This window comes from Aegilops tauschii, chromosome 1, assembly GCF_002575655.3.
Source record: "Aegilops tauschii subsp. strangulata cultivar AL8/78 chromosome 1, Aet v6.0, whole genome shotgun sequence".
Taxonomy (NCBI): Eukaryota; Viridiplantae; Streptophyta; class Magnoliopsida; order Poales; family Poaceae; genus Aegilops; species Aegilops tauschii.
Genome location: NC_053035.3, coordinates 362,834,450 through 362,847,532, shown reverse-complemented (window position 1 = coordinate 362,847,532; position 13,083 = coordinate 362,834,450). Strand labels below are relative to the sequence as shown.

The 13,083-nt window shown below is 44.9% G+C and overlaps 1 protein-coding gene across 16 annotated transcripts; it reads left to right on the top strand.

Annotated features, from left to right (window-relative positions):
* The first annotated feature begins 1,067 nt into the window (after positions 1-1,067).
* LOC109755091 (F-box/FBD/LRR-repeat protein At1g13570) lies at positions 1,068-6,470 on the top strand. Of its 16 annotated transcripts, none has more exons than XM_073498301.1 (7): positions 1,113-1,377; positions 1,775-1,869; positions 2,615-3,716; positions 4,181-5,065; positions 5,152-5,307; positions 5,391-5,681; positions 6,005-6,470. In XM_073498301.1, the coding sequence occupies exons 4-6, from the start codon at positions 4,205-4,207 to the stop codon at positions 5,673-5,675; spliced, it is 1,302 nt and encodes a 433-aa protein (XP_073354402.1). In that variant the 5' UTR covers positions 1,113-1,377; positions 1,775-1,869; positions 2,615-3,716; positions 4,181-4,204; the 3' UTR covers positions 5,676-5,681; positions 6,005-6,470. The 16 variants fall into 16 exon arrangements, with proteins under 16 accessions (XP_040242826.1, XP_040242823.1, XP_020169610.1 ...); XM_073498304.1 differs by lacking the exon at positions 6,005-6,470 and having other exon boundaries at positions 3,142-3,199; positions 3,441-3,716; positions 5,391-5,847; XM_020314037.3 differs by lacking the exon at positions 6,005-6,470 and having other exon boundaries at positions 3,142-3,716; positions 5,391-5,847.
* Positions 6,471-13,083: the final 6,613 nt, after the last annotated feature.

Genomic DNA, 13,083 nt, shown 5'->3' with positions numbered 1-13,083 from the left:
ACAAAGACATGGAAGCTTACGAAGGCAAAAAATTTAAACTAAAGCATTGTTGGGACTTGCTCAAAGGATGTGACAAGTGGAAGTTGATTGACAGAGAATCCCCACCGAAGAGAGGTTCACTTACGGACATGGATGATGATGAAGATGATGATGGCCCATGAAACTTGAACAAGCCCGATGGTGAGAAGAAGACAAAGGAGAAGATCAAGAGGGAACATGAAGCATCGAGCTTGCGGGACAAGATAGATGCCATGGTGCAATCAAATGAGTTGATGTTAGCGAAGACATTGGAGACAAAGAAAGAGTTGACCGAGAAGAAGGCACGAGAGAAGCAAGAGAAAGTGGCAATTGCTCAAGGACGAGGGGTTGCGCAAGGCGGACATTGAGGAGAGAAGAGCCTATGCCGCTGAGACCAAAGCCATGGCCAAGCTTCTTGCCGAAGAGAATAGGATCATGACATTGAACCGCGATTACATGAACGACATCACCAAAGAATGGCATGATAGGGCAAGGAGAGACATCTTGAAGAGGAGGATGCTAGCGGCGGCCGGTGGGTGTTTCGGTGCCGGTGATGTTTTCCCATCAGGAGTTGGAATCGGTGTCGCTGATGCATTTAGTGCGCTCGACGATGCTTTCAATGCCGGAGTTGGAGCAAGTGACGGCGATGGATCCGGGGGTGGCGATGGCATCGATGGCGGTGGTGCGGAGTGAAGATCATGACGACGGGTGAAAAGCGACCAAGATGATGGACGTGGTCGTCGCTTTTGCATGAAGTCCTTTTGCGTTTGCCGTACAAAATTATCTTTTATTTACGCGCAAACTATGTTTTATTCTTCGAATTTAAACTCAATTGTCAAATTCGCTTATCGGGGGTTTTCGGTTTGCGGGCCGACCCAGGCTGCGGCCGAGCAAACCCTGCATTACCGACCCGTGAAAAGAGCATACATATTCTGCGTGAATATGCTTTTTTATGGGTCGGCTACGCGGGGTGTGCTCAGGCGCAACCCGCATCGGCCCACAAAACCGTTTTTCAGCGAATTGTAAACAAGTTTTGCGGGTCGGTATTATACGGGTCTGCTACACATGCTCTTATCCAAGCTCCCGGCCCCAGCACCGAATATTCTGGCCAAGCCCGGCCGCGTCCTCGCATACCGCGGCAGCGGGCAGCGAGACCCGTCCAAGCTCGCGTCCTCGACCACGGACGGCGGCGACGAAGACCCCTTCCAAATCCGCTTCCCGCACGCGATTCTTGCAGGCCGTTGGGAACTTCAACCCCAACATCCTCGGCTCCCCTCCCTCGATGACGCCAAAGAACGTGTCTCAAGCAGCGCCCGGCGTCTCCCCCATTATCAGCTCTTCCCGAAACCTCTCCCCAAGGTACTCTGTCTCTAAGGTTCGCTCCAATTCACCATTTTATTTGATTGAGACGAGAGCGGGGTCAGGTGGCACGCGGTGGCTGTTCGTGGTTGCGTGCTGCTTATGTACTGTGCAATTTTTTTAATTTTTTTTGAGATAGTTGCTGCTCTGTGCTAGAAAGGGATGAACAGAGGAGAAACAGGACAGGGCTGGGTGTTGTCTGCGCACAGAGATATTGAGATAATTGGTACTCCCTCTGTAAACAAATATAAGAGCGTTTAGATCACTATATTTTAGTGATCTAAACGCGCTTATATTTCTTTACGGAGGGAGTACTATTGTTGTAGAATGTTGTGATGGAAAATAAAAAAATATTCGATCTCTTGCAAATGATGTTGGATTGAATGATTTCTTTCAGTCACAGGAGCCGTCCAATATCGTGCTTCTTATTGGAAAAGAGTCCCTGATTTCATACATGCCAACAAGAAAGAAGACTAACAGTGGGTTGTTAAGGTGAGGGATTTTTTAGCGTGCATGCTTTGTTCGTCCGGATTGGGTGGTGAGTTTTGGGTATGACAGTGAGGAATGTTTTAGTGTGCATGCTTTGTTCGTCCGGATTGGGTGGTGAGTTTTGTGTATGACAGTGAGGAATGTTTTAGTGTGCATGCTTTGTTCGTCCGGATTGGGTGGTGAGTTTTGTGTATGACAGTGAGGAATGTTTTAGTGTGCATGCTTTGTTCGTCCGGATTTTAGCGGCCACTGTGTCGTCCAGGTTGGGGAGGATGACGGAGTCGGCATGGCTGAAGAGGGTGAAGCGGCTGTTGGGGTTAAGTGTTGCGAGTAATTTTACAGGAGTGAGCTTGCTCAGAAATCTGCGACCGTTGAAACATGAAATACATGCAAAGATGGGGAATAATCAACATGATGCTCTGGTCGAGAGAAGTAGAAATTAATTAAGCTTCAAGAGGCTGAGACGACTCTTGTAGTACTAAGAGGAAAAATTAGTTCTGGAAACACCGATATCTCTGTACTATCTATCTATGTTCAGCAAAGAAATTCATTTTCTTCCTTTCTCAGTCCTCTATTTTTTAGCAGACCAAGATGCACAAAAGTGCGGCCTATAATAAACTGAAATAGAAGCAGGTAACTACACTCTAGAGGTATACATGAACAAGAGAAAAGAGGAGAACAACGATCAATGGAGAAATGCACTGCGCTGTTAACTGCTGCTACTATAACACTGAAGTTTTAATTGCAGGACACCCATAAAGAAAGAAAGAAGACTTGTGCTATCAGAAACCAATCGAAAAGGAGAAGGCATAAATGCAGTGGATGGACTTGACATTAAGCTGCTTTGTTAGATATACCAGGACGAAGGTTAAAAATCAGAGGGCCTTAACATCATGCCATAGTATCTCAAGTCGCACTAGATGAGAATATTTCATGACGCAAATAACTTGTGTTAGCCATTCTTGTTTTGTTTTAATTTTATGCTTTATTCTTCGACTCGCTAGGATATAGTACAATTTTCAATTGTGAGCCTAGCATCTAGCATCGATTTTGACCTCTGAAATTTTGTTTAGCAGGCAGCACCAGCTGCTTTTAGTGAAAATCACCCAGATCTAAGGGTATATTTGTCCTTGCATCATTGTAATTTTGATGTTTTGCTCTATTAAATAATTTAATATTGCTTGTTCCATCTTGACCCTATTATGTTGTGCCTATATGTGTTTCTTATGCGGTTACGACGGTGACAATGTGCCTAATTTGCTGTAAGACATGCAGCGTGATCGGTGGGGGTTGAAAGTGTGGCGATGCCAATCTCAGAGACTGAACTTGTTAGGTTGGTAAGAATTATTTCATATTTCTCTAGCTTTGAGATTGCGGCTTCACTTCTAGTATCATATCAACTATAAATGCATGTGTTGATCATATAATTAATGCGTAAAGATACCTCACAAAACAATTAATGCGTAAAGATATCATACATAATATTAATGTGCAATTAATTTCCTCCCTAATATCACATATACGCATTTATTGCAATTAATATTGTATATTTATTAATGTGTATATATAAGAAGTGTTTGGCAAGGAAAAAATGTGGCTTCTCTAGTTCGACCGGATCCAAGATTTTGGACTCCTCGATTAAAAAGAAAGAAAGGTTTTACACTCTTCCGCGGCTCGCAAGCACCTGCTCGGCATCCACTTGCCGGCCGGCCGCCCCCGTATTTTCTTGGTCGGGCCGGCGCGGTGTCGTCTCCCCAGGATCGCCCTGCCGGCCGTGACAGGAGAAAGCAACCGAAAACCAACAAGAGCGGGGGACAGGAAGATATCGGAGGCAGCTGCCCCAACCCTAGGTGAGGCCCGATCGTCTCTCGCTTTGGCTTCGCTCCGTCTTTAGGTAGGTAAAACAGAAATTAGAACAGTGACAACTTCAATGGCTCATTCCACCTGGATATATGAAGTGTTTAACCGAGAATCGTAATATGAATCATTTCACGAGTCTATACCAACAATGGGGTGCAAATTATGTTGCGATGTCCAATTAATTAAAGTGGTGCCAATTAACCTTTTCTGGGTGTTCAACAGATATGCTCGCCTGATTACTATGAATTTTCATGTGGAGATGTGAAATTTCTCATATGGCGTTACTTCCTTAAAACATTTTTTGTACATCTTTTCAGTACAATAGAATATCATATCGAGAGGAGGAATGCATCCAATTCCGGACTGTCTCCTCTTGCTCCCCTTTCTAGTGTCCCATTTATAATGTGTGGCATGTTAGAGATTAATAGATTATCTTGTGCCACATTACATGCAGGCTCTCACAGTAAAAGTGTACCAAATGGACCATGGGAGTTCCCCAACGAAGATATGTAAGTCTGTTGTGGATGAAGATATCATCAGCAATCTACCCGAAGCTCTCAGAGACAAAATCCTTTGTTGTCTGCCAATAAAAGAAGCTGTTGGAACATGCCTCTTGTCAAGGACTTGGAGGTACACATGGGGTTCAATGACCGAACTGATGTTCAGGAGAGCTGATTTCGCTTCAGGAAATGATAGTGCAGACGATGACCGCAGATTTCTTAAGTTCACTGATATGTTTCTCTTCCTCCACAACGGCCCAATTCTGAAGTTTTGCCTGAATACCGTAGCGAATGAAATGGTATCCACTGGAGGACACCTTTACCGTTGGATGCTTATGCTGTCAAGAAATAAGATTAAGGAGATTCAACTTCAGACAAGTATACGTGACAGTTACAAGGTCCCTTCTAGTTTTTTCTCCTGCGATGAACTAGAATATGTGTATCTGCGAGCTTGTGTTTTCACTAGTTTACATTTGCCACCTCCATCTAAAGGCTTCAAACAATTGCATACTCTTCGTCTAGAATATGTTACTGTGGAAGGAAACAGTTTAGGGGATTTAGTAGCGAGTTGCCCGAATTTGGAGAAACTTAATATTCGTGGATTGTGCAGCCAATCCAATATAAATATTCGTTCAACAAAGTTCAAGGTGCTAAAAATTGAAGGCTGGTTTACACACCTCAATCTGCATGCTCCTTATCTTACTTCCGTATGGATCGGACTGGAACTGAATTCTGACACAGTTGGTGCTTCGACAACCAGATGCAACTTCAATCTTTCTCCATTTATTGCTTCTCTTTCAGATGTTGAGACTATTAGGTTTCATGGACACATCCTTGAGGTAAGAAACTGTGATGGCAAAGTTTTCACTTAGTGCTTATTATTTCACTGTTCCTTATTATGTTTGGGGGCCTATTGCCATTTCAGTGCGTAGAACGTGAATTTCTGATTCTCAAGCAGCCAAAATTATTCAACCGGCTGACAGAGATAAGCCTGGAGATCAATCTCGGTGATCTCAAGGAGGCAAATTTTGCCTTGTGCTTATTTCAGCATGCCCCCAACCTGCGATTTTTCAAACTAAAGGTACAGATGATGAAATCTTCGACTTGCTACATATCATAAATTTCCATTGGACCCTTGCTCAATTTACAGTCTGTACTTTGCAGCTCATTTCCAGGAATTCCATGGTACCAAGAGTGCATTTCTGGGAATCAATAGACCGTGATGTCTGTCTCTTCCAGAACGTTGAAGTAGTTGGTCTGTTCGACTTTACTGGCTCCTTTGCGGAGCTAGGCTTCTTGAAATTTTTACTTGAAGGTGCACCAGTGTTAAGAAAATTGGGAATAATCGACAAGGGATTGGACAGAAATGTCCTAAAAAATCTCCTGAAGCTGAGAAGAGCATCAAAGGATGCAGAAATATTGATTCTTGAGGCTTGTTTCCCCCACTAGAAAAAGGTGCAGGCTAAGTTTTTCTATTGAAGGGAAAATATTTACATTTCTTCGTCTGTACAGTTACTTACATTAAAGTAGGTTCAGTTTTTGTAAGAATCTGTAGAAGAATTGCATATATTCAATTTGGAAATAGCGGTGCCAGCTTCAGACTTGGCATGTCACTTATATTTCTTCTACCATTTTGGGTCATATCTGGAATTTAGTGCTATTCAAGTTCAGTTTGCCTTTAGTTGACTTTGAGATAACATGCAAGGGAGTATTCTGAGCATGAACGTGTTTGTAAAAGATGAACATATTGACTGATTGTCTATCTTATATTACTTCAGTTCAGAATTATGACTACGGTTTTGGTCTTGCGCGGGTCAACTTCGCCACCCTAGTGTTTTATCTCTACTCTGTTTCCATGGAGAGGATCAAATCCAACCTCTGAAGGAACAAGTCAAGACCATTGGAAGGAACGGTATCAAGCTTGTGTTGGGAACCTCTAACAACTCTACTACTCTCGTTTGGTGCGATCTTGCAAGACACAAGCTCTGAAGTTTAGGGTATACAGGCATAAGTTATCCCCATAATTTGTTGTTGAAGTTACCGCGTGCTCCTGTGGAAAACAGTGTTGCCTCAGGAGTTGCTTACTTGTTGTGTCAAAGTTCAGAAAGAAAATGTTTGGCAGTTCATATTGATCTGCGAAAACGTCTTATATTTAGTATCAGAGGGTGTACTTTACTAGGTCGTGCTCGTTCTGTTTTGAACTGTTGCCGCCATTTGAGAATGCAGAAATTTGCACCTGACGCACCACTATTTCTTTTTTTGACCGCTTTGGGTCGTACTAGAAGTTCTTCAGTCTCTTCAGTCGGGTGTCATTTGTCAAGTTCAGTTTGTTTACATTGACTCTGCGGTAATGTGCGAAAGGAGGACGATCCGTTTAACCCGAGATATTTTTTTACCTAACCTATTTGACCTGACTATTTTTGCACACCTTAAAACGCGTAGTGAATTATAGCGTGCGCTTCGATCTGCATTAGTTCGACTCAATTACTCTAATTGTTTGTCTTGAGAGTTCAGAAGGTCAGCTTTGCTAATTGTTGCGGTCAACTTTGCTGCCCTTAAAATAAAACTGTTTTCTCAAGGATAGGATCGAGTCCAGTCTCGAAAGCAACAAGACGAGACTTGCAAGAGTCAGCAAACTCGTGGTTGGAACTTGGACGACCCCACCTGTACCGTTCAGTGTGATCTCGTAAGGCATGAGCTGTAAACCTTAAGCACTACTGTTTGCTACAGCAGTGCAAAATATTGACAGGATCAACTTGATTTCTGAAGAAAATTATAGTGGTACCATATCAGATCTTCTTGCTTGTTGTGATAATTCAACTTGTAGTACTTGTTTGTACAGCAGGAAATGTTCCAAGTGGAATGGGCACAAATAAAACGCATTTCAAGCTCCCCTAAAAAAATGCATTTCAAGCTGACCAACACATGATTGGTAAACACAAAATTAGTTGGCAAAGAAAGATGGCTTATAGTTATGGGCAGTTGGTTGAGTAGTTAATTGTCATGATGAGTCGTCTTTTTAGAAGCGGTTAGCGAAAATTGTGATAAAATGATTCTGCGGGCGCCGGGTCCTGAGACCAAGTGCGTGAAGATATGACGTGGGTGTGTCGGCTGCCAAACTGACCAAGTAGATGTCAATTTGTTTGCCCCAGAAAACAATACTAGATGTCAATTTTATCTTACAACAACCAGCTGCCCGTGATGGCTCCAGGAAGCACTGTCTTCAGCTTTTCAGATTGGCATGCAAAAAACTACAGTAGAAATCGCTGTCAAGATTCAAAGTTTGAAACAAATACTCTAGAAAAAATTCAAACCACGACGAGATGACATGGTGCTAAATTGAGTGTACTAGTACCGGGAGAAGAAGCTGCTGGACACAATGCGAAGCTGTACTGCACGAGCACTAGCAGCAGTACGCGTGTTCATGACCACCCTGCCGCCGTTCAGAGCAGTGGCAACGTCCTCGTGCCTGAGGTCACCGCTCAGCTCACGACCAGTGCCGCGGTTTCGCGGGTCTGGCCTGGCCCGCGCGCGGGCGGGCGGAATCCAAAAGAGAGATCGAAAACCGTATCCCCCGCCGCCCGCGTACGCACGAGGCGCGGCACGACTCGCCCGCCCCCGGCGTCGCAACAAAATTTCCGCCCTTTCCCGCGTGCCTCGCCTCCGCTTTCCGGGCTCTCACGTGGCTGGGCCTGGCCTCCCTCGCCGTGGTCCACTAGCTCGTCGTTCTCTCCTGCTTCGTCCTCTTTTTGCACGTGTAGTTTTGTTTATCCTTTGGGCTACGAGCAGGTGAAACACATGTGCCCCCCCTTCTCCAGGGTATTAGACTACTGGCACTACGACTCATGTGTCCTGATCTGTGCAAGATTACCAAATGATAATCGGTGTTTGTTAGTGCTGAATATTAGTTGGGCTATAGGCCCATTTAACAATTTCAGAAAATTCCTAAAGGCCCATGTTGTCAAGGCAGTGGTGGAAATTTAGTCCCATATGGCTAGTTGAGAGAGATGTACACCAACTTATAAAGTGAGCTCTTCTCCCACTAGTATGAGTTGGTGTGAAGGAAGGAGAGATGTTCCACATGCGTGCTCCTCCTCCTCCGTCGCCCGCCTCGCCTCGCTGGAATGAGTTGAGCCATGTTTGTAATTAAACGTGTTTTTATAGAGATTAAACGTCTGTAATTAAACGTGTTTATTGCCGGACCGTCCTCCTACCCGACCTTCTTCCTCACCATGAGCACTGACACTGATCGCACGGCTGCCGAGAAGGCCGCTACTGACAAGAGGATCGCCGACGAGGCGAGGGTATAACACATTTACCCCGCTCCTGTTTATTTTCATGTGTGCAGTACTAGTGGTTTGGGTAGATGTTTCTACTATCTGCCTAGTACGTGCTCACATCATCAAAATTCAGTATGTCATTAGCACTGCCTATGTCATGTTCATGATTTATTATTGGATTAAATTAATCGAACAATTGCTTAATTTCTCAACAATCCAAAAACCTAATATGTGTAGGCAATTTTCGATCCATGGTTTTGTTGCTGCACTAAAACCAGCCCCATTTACGGGGACATACTTTAAGTGTTGGCAGACCAAAACCGCCTTATGGCTCACGGCGATGAACCTGTTCTGGGTCGCCGGTGTTACTCCCACGGGAACGATCGCTCCTGAACGGGAGAAGGCGTTCAGGGAGGCCACCGTCGTCTTTGTTGGATGCGTTCTGAGCGTGATCGGAGATAAGCTGGTTGGTGCATACTTACATATGCGGGTTGCCAATGACTTGTGGGAGGCGCTCGAATCTAAATTCGGCGCAACGGATGCTGGGAGCGAGATGTATATTATGGAGCAGTTTCACGATTATAAAATGGTCGAAAACCGTTCTGTATTGGAACAGGCTCATGAGATACAACGCATTGCCAAGGAGCTTGAGCTTCTCAAGTGTGTGCTGCCGGGCAAGTTTGTCGCGGGTTGCATTATCGCTAAGTTACCCAATTCCTAGAGGAACTTTGCCACTACTCTAAAACATCAGAGGCGTGAATTCTCAGTTGGGGATGTCATTGGCCATCTAAGTGTCGAGCAGAATTCGAGGGCAAAGGACTCGCACGGAAAAGGGGCCGAAGGGACCTCTGTCGCCAATGTGGTGCAGAAGAACTTCAACCCCCACAAGTCCAAGGGGAAGACTGGTGTCCAACAGAATACCGAGTTTAAGAAGAAGGGCAAGAAGACCTTCAAGAAAGATGAGAAGAAGGGTGGTTGTTTCACTTATGGTTCAGATGAACATTGGGCTGCCAAGTGCCCAAACAAGTTTAAGAAGTCAGGACAGGACTCCAAGACTGTCAACATGATTGTGAGCAACGATGAGAGTGGGCCATCTGGGTACGGTAATTTATTTACTGTATTTTCAGTTTGTCAGTCTACCGATTGGTGGATTGACACAGGTGCAAATATTCATGTGTGTGCTGACATTTCATTGTTTTCTTCTTATCAGGCCACAGGGAACGGGTCCGTACTGATGGGGAATGGCGCGAGTGCTTCTGTTCATGGTGTTGGCACGGTGGATCTGAAGTTTACTTCGGGAAGGATCGTGCAACTGAAGAACGTGCAGCATGTCCCCGCCATCAAGAAGAATCTCGTTAGTGGTTCCCTTCTATGTAGAGAAGGGTTTAAGTTGGTATTCGAGTCTACTAAAGTAGCTATTACGAAATATGGACTGTTTGTTGGAAAAGGTTATGAATGCGGAGGTCTATTCCGCTTTTCCCTTGCTGATTTTTGTAATAAAGTCGTGAACAATATTCATTCGAGTGTTAATGAAACAGAAGTTTGGATTCACGTCTTTGTCACATTGGTTTTGGTAGTATGACGCGGTTAGCAAAATTGAATTTAATCCCAAGTTTCATTTTAGCCAAAGGTTGCCATTCGTGTGTGCAAGCAAAGCAACCTGCAAGCCCCATAAGGCTGCAGAGGAAAGACATTTGGCGCCGTTAGAACTCATACATTCTGATCTTTGTGAGATGAATGGTCTGTTGACTAAAGGTGGAAAAAGATACTTCATGACGCTGATAGATGATTCTACTAGATATTGCTATATATATCTTTTAAACACTAAAGATGAGGCTCTACACTACTTTAAAATCTATAAGGCAGAAGTTGAGAATCAACTTGAAAAGAAAATAAAACGAGTCCGGTCAGATCGTGGTGGAGAGTATTTCTCTAATGAGTTTGATTCTTTCTGTGCAGAACACGGAATTATTCATGAGGACGCCTCCCTATTCACCTTAGTCAAATGGGGTTGCCGAACGGGAAAACCGTACTCTAACAGATTTGGTTAATGCCATGTTAGATACATCGGTTTTATCCAAGGCATGGTGGGGGGAGGCTATATTGACATCATGTCATGTCCTGAATAAAGTTCCGACAAAAGACAATGAGATCACTCCCTATGAACAATGGGAAAAGAGAAGAACGACACTCTCATACTTACGTACTTGGGGCTGCTTGGCGAAAGTCAATGTACCAATCCCCAAAAAGCGTAAGCTTGGACCAAAGACTGTGGACTGCGTTAATTTGGGCAACGCTAAGAATAGCGTCGGCTATAGATTTCTGGTAGTGAAATCTGAGGTACCTGACGTGAAGGTCGGTATGATTATGGAGTCTAAAGATGCTACATTCTTTGAGGATATTTTTCCTATGAGAGATATGCAAAGCACTTCTAGGCTGGAATCTGATGAGACTCCTGAACCTGCCATTCCGATGGAATATTATGAATAGACACATGATGGAAATCCTGAGGAGGATGACAAGGAAACCCTTGGTAGGGGCAAGAGACAGAGGACTGCGAAGTCTTTTGGTGATGATTTCCTTGTATACCTTGTGGATGATACTCCTACTTCTATTTCAGAAGCTTATGCGTCTCCGGATGTTGACTACTGGAAAGAAGCGGTCCGTAGCGAGATGGACTCCATAATGGCTAACGGGACATGGGAAATCACTGAACATCCCCAATGGCTGTAAACCATTGTGATGTAAATGGGTGTTCAAAAAGAAGCCTAGGCCCAATGGTACGATTGAAAAGTACAAGGCTAGGCTTGTGGCCAAGGGCTATGACCAGAAAGAAGAGGAAGATTTCTTCGGTGCTTATTCACCTGTGGCCAGACTGACCACCATTTGAGTATTACTCTCGTTGGCGGCCTCGCATGGTCTTCTCGTCCACCAGATGGATGTTAAGACGGCTTTCCTGAATGGAGAGCTAAACGAGGAAATCTACATGCAACAGCCAGATGGCTTTGTGATAGATGGTCAGGAAGGAAAAGTGTGTAGGTTGCTGAAATCTTTGTATGGCCTGAAACAAGCACCTAAGCAATGGCATGATAAGTTTAATACAACTCTGACATCTTGTGACACCCCCGATTCAACCGTACACTAATCATACACGCAAATGTGTACGATCAAGATCAGGGACTCACGGGAAGATATCACAACACAACTCTAGACACAAAATAAAATAATACAAGCTTCATATTACAAGCCAGGGGCCTCGAGGGCTCGAATACAAGTTCGATACACAAGAGTCAGCGGAAGCAACAATATCTGAGTACAAACATAAGTTAGACAAGGACGCCTTAAGAAGGCTAGCACAAAAGCAACACGATCGAAGAGGCAAGGCCTCCTGCCTGGGACCTCCTAACTACTCCTGGTCGTCGGCGGTCTCCACGTAGTAGCAAGCATCATCGGGTAGTAGTAGACATCAGCGGTGGCATCTGGCTCCAGGGATCCACCATCTGGTTACAACAACCAGAAAGAAGAAAGAAGGGGGAAAAGGGGAAGCAAAGCAACCGTGAGTACTCATCCAAAGTACTCGCAAGCATCAGATCTATACTAAGTATGCATTGGTATCAAAGGAAGGGCTGTATCTGTGGACTGAACTGCAGAATGCCAGAATAGAGGGGAAGGCCTAGCCTATCGAAGACTAGCATCTTCAAGCAGCTCCAAGCATCTTGCAGCATATAGAAGAGTAAAGAATAGCAGTTTAATTAACAAGCATGTTGTAGCAATAATGCCCAGAGATCCTTCCTCGACTCCCTGCGAGAAAGCAATCCCGGAGCCACATATCTTAAGTATCCATTTCTAGTTGTATTAGATCAAGATATAAGTCTGAACGTCCATTACCGTGGACATGGTATTCGAATAAAGATCTTCCGTGCAGGGGTGCACCACGTTTTCCAACATGCTTGATTACTTTGGCCGGACACACTTTTCTGGGTCAATGCCCGGCCTCGGAAAATCAACACGGCGTAGCCCTACCTAGGCTCAGCAGAGAGGTCCCCGCCAGTCTACATCCTAAGCACTCCGGGGTCTGGGCCCATCGCCCGTTGCACTCCGGATCATTGCACGCAGGGTGAATACCAGCACCGCCTTGGATGGCCAGCACGATCCGACCGTGCCGCAATGCTAAACTGGACGTCTGACAAAGCTTCGGCTGATACTACGTCGTCGAGGCCCATAACTATTCTCGCGTGGTGGTTAGTGCGTAAAGGCCAAAGGCCAACTCAGAACAAATACCCAAACCATAGAGTATTATTAGCTTGCGGAGACAAGCAGAGACTCGCGATAATGTGACCCCGTCGCCCCGTCTCAAGGAAATACGGCAAGGGCAAGCCCAGCCCACTCGAGGGCTACCTGACTTCCCGGCCGTGCCTCGTAACCATCTTGCGGGTGCTCTCCGGGCCCGCCCGACTTTCCCAAAGGTCTCAAGTAATGTCAAGGTATCCGTGTGTCCAAACATCAAGGGGAAAACCCAAGGAATCACCCTCGGAGGATTCCACTCAATGTAATCATCAAGGTGAACATAAGAGGGA

Coding starts and splice junctions, on each gene's coding strand:
- LOC109755091 (XM_040386892.2), top strand. CDS start 1,084: ATGCTCTTATCCAAGCTCCCGGCCCCAGCACCGAATATTCTGGCCAAG. Junction 5,066..5,151: donor TTCATGGACACATCCTTGAG/GTAAGAAACTGT, acceptor TTGCCATTTCAG/TGCGTAGAACGTGAATTTCT. Junction 5,308..5,390: donor TGCGATTTTTCAAACTAAAG/GTACAGATGATG, acceptor TGTACTTTGCAG/CTCATTTCCAGGAATTCCAT.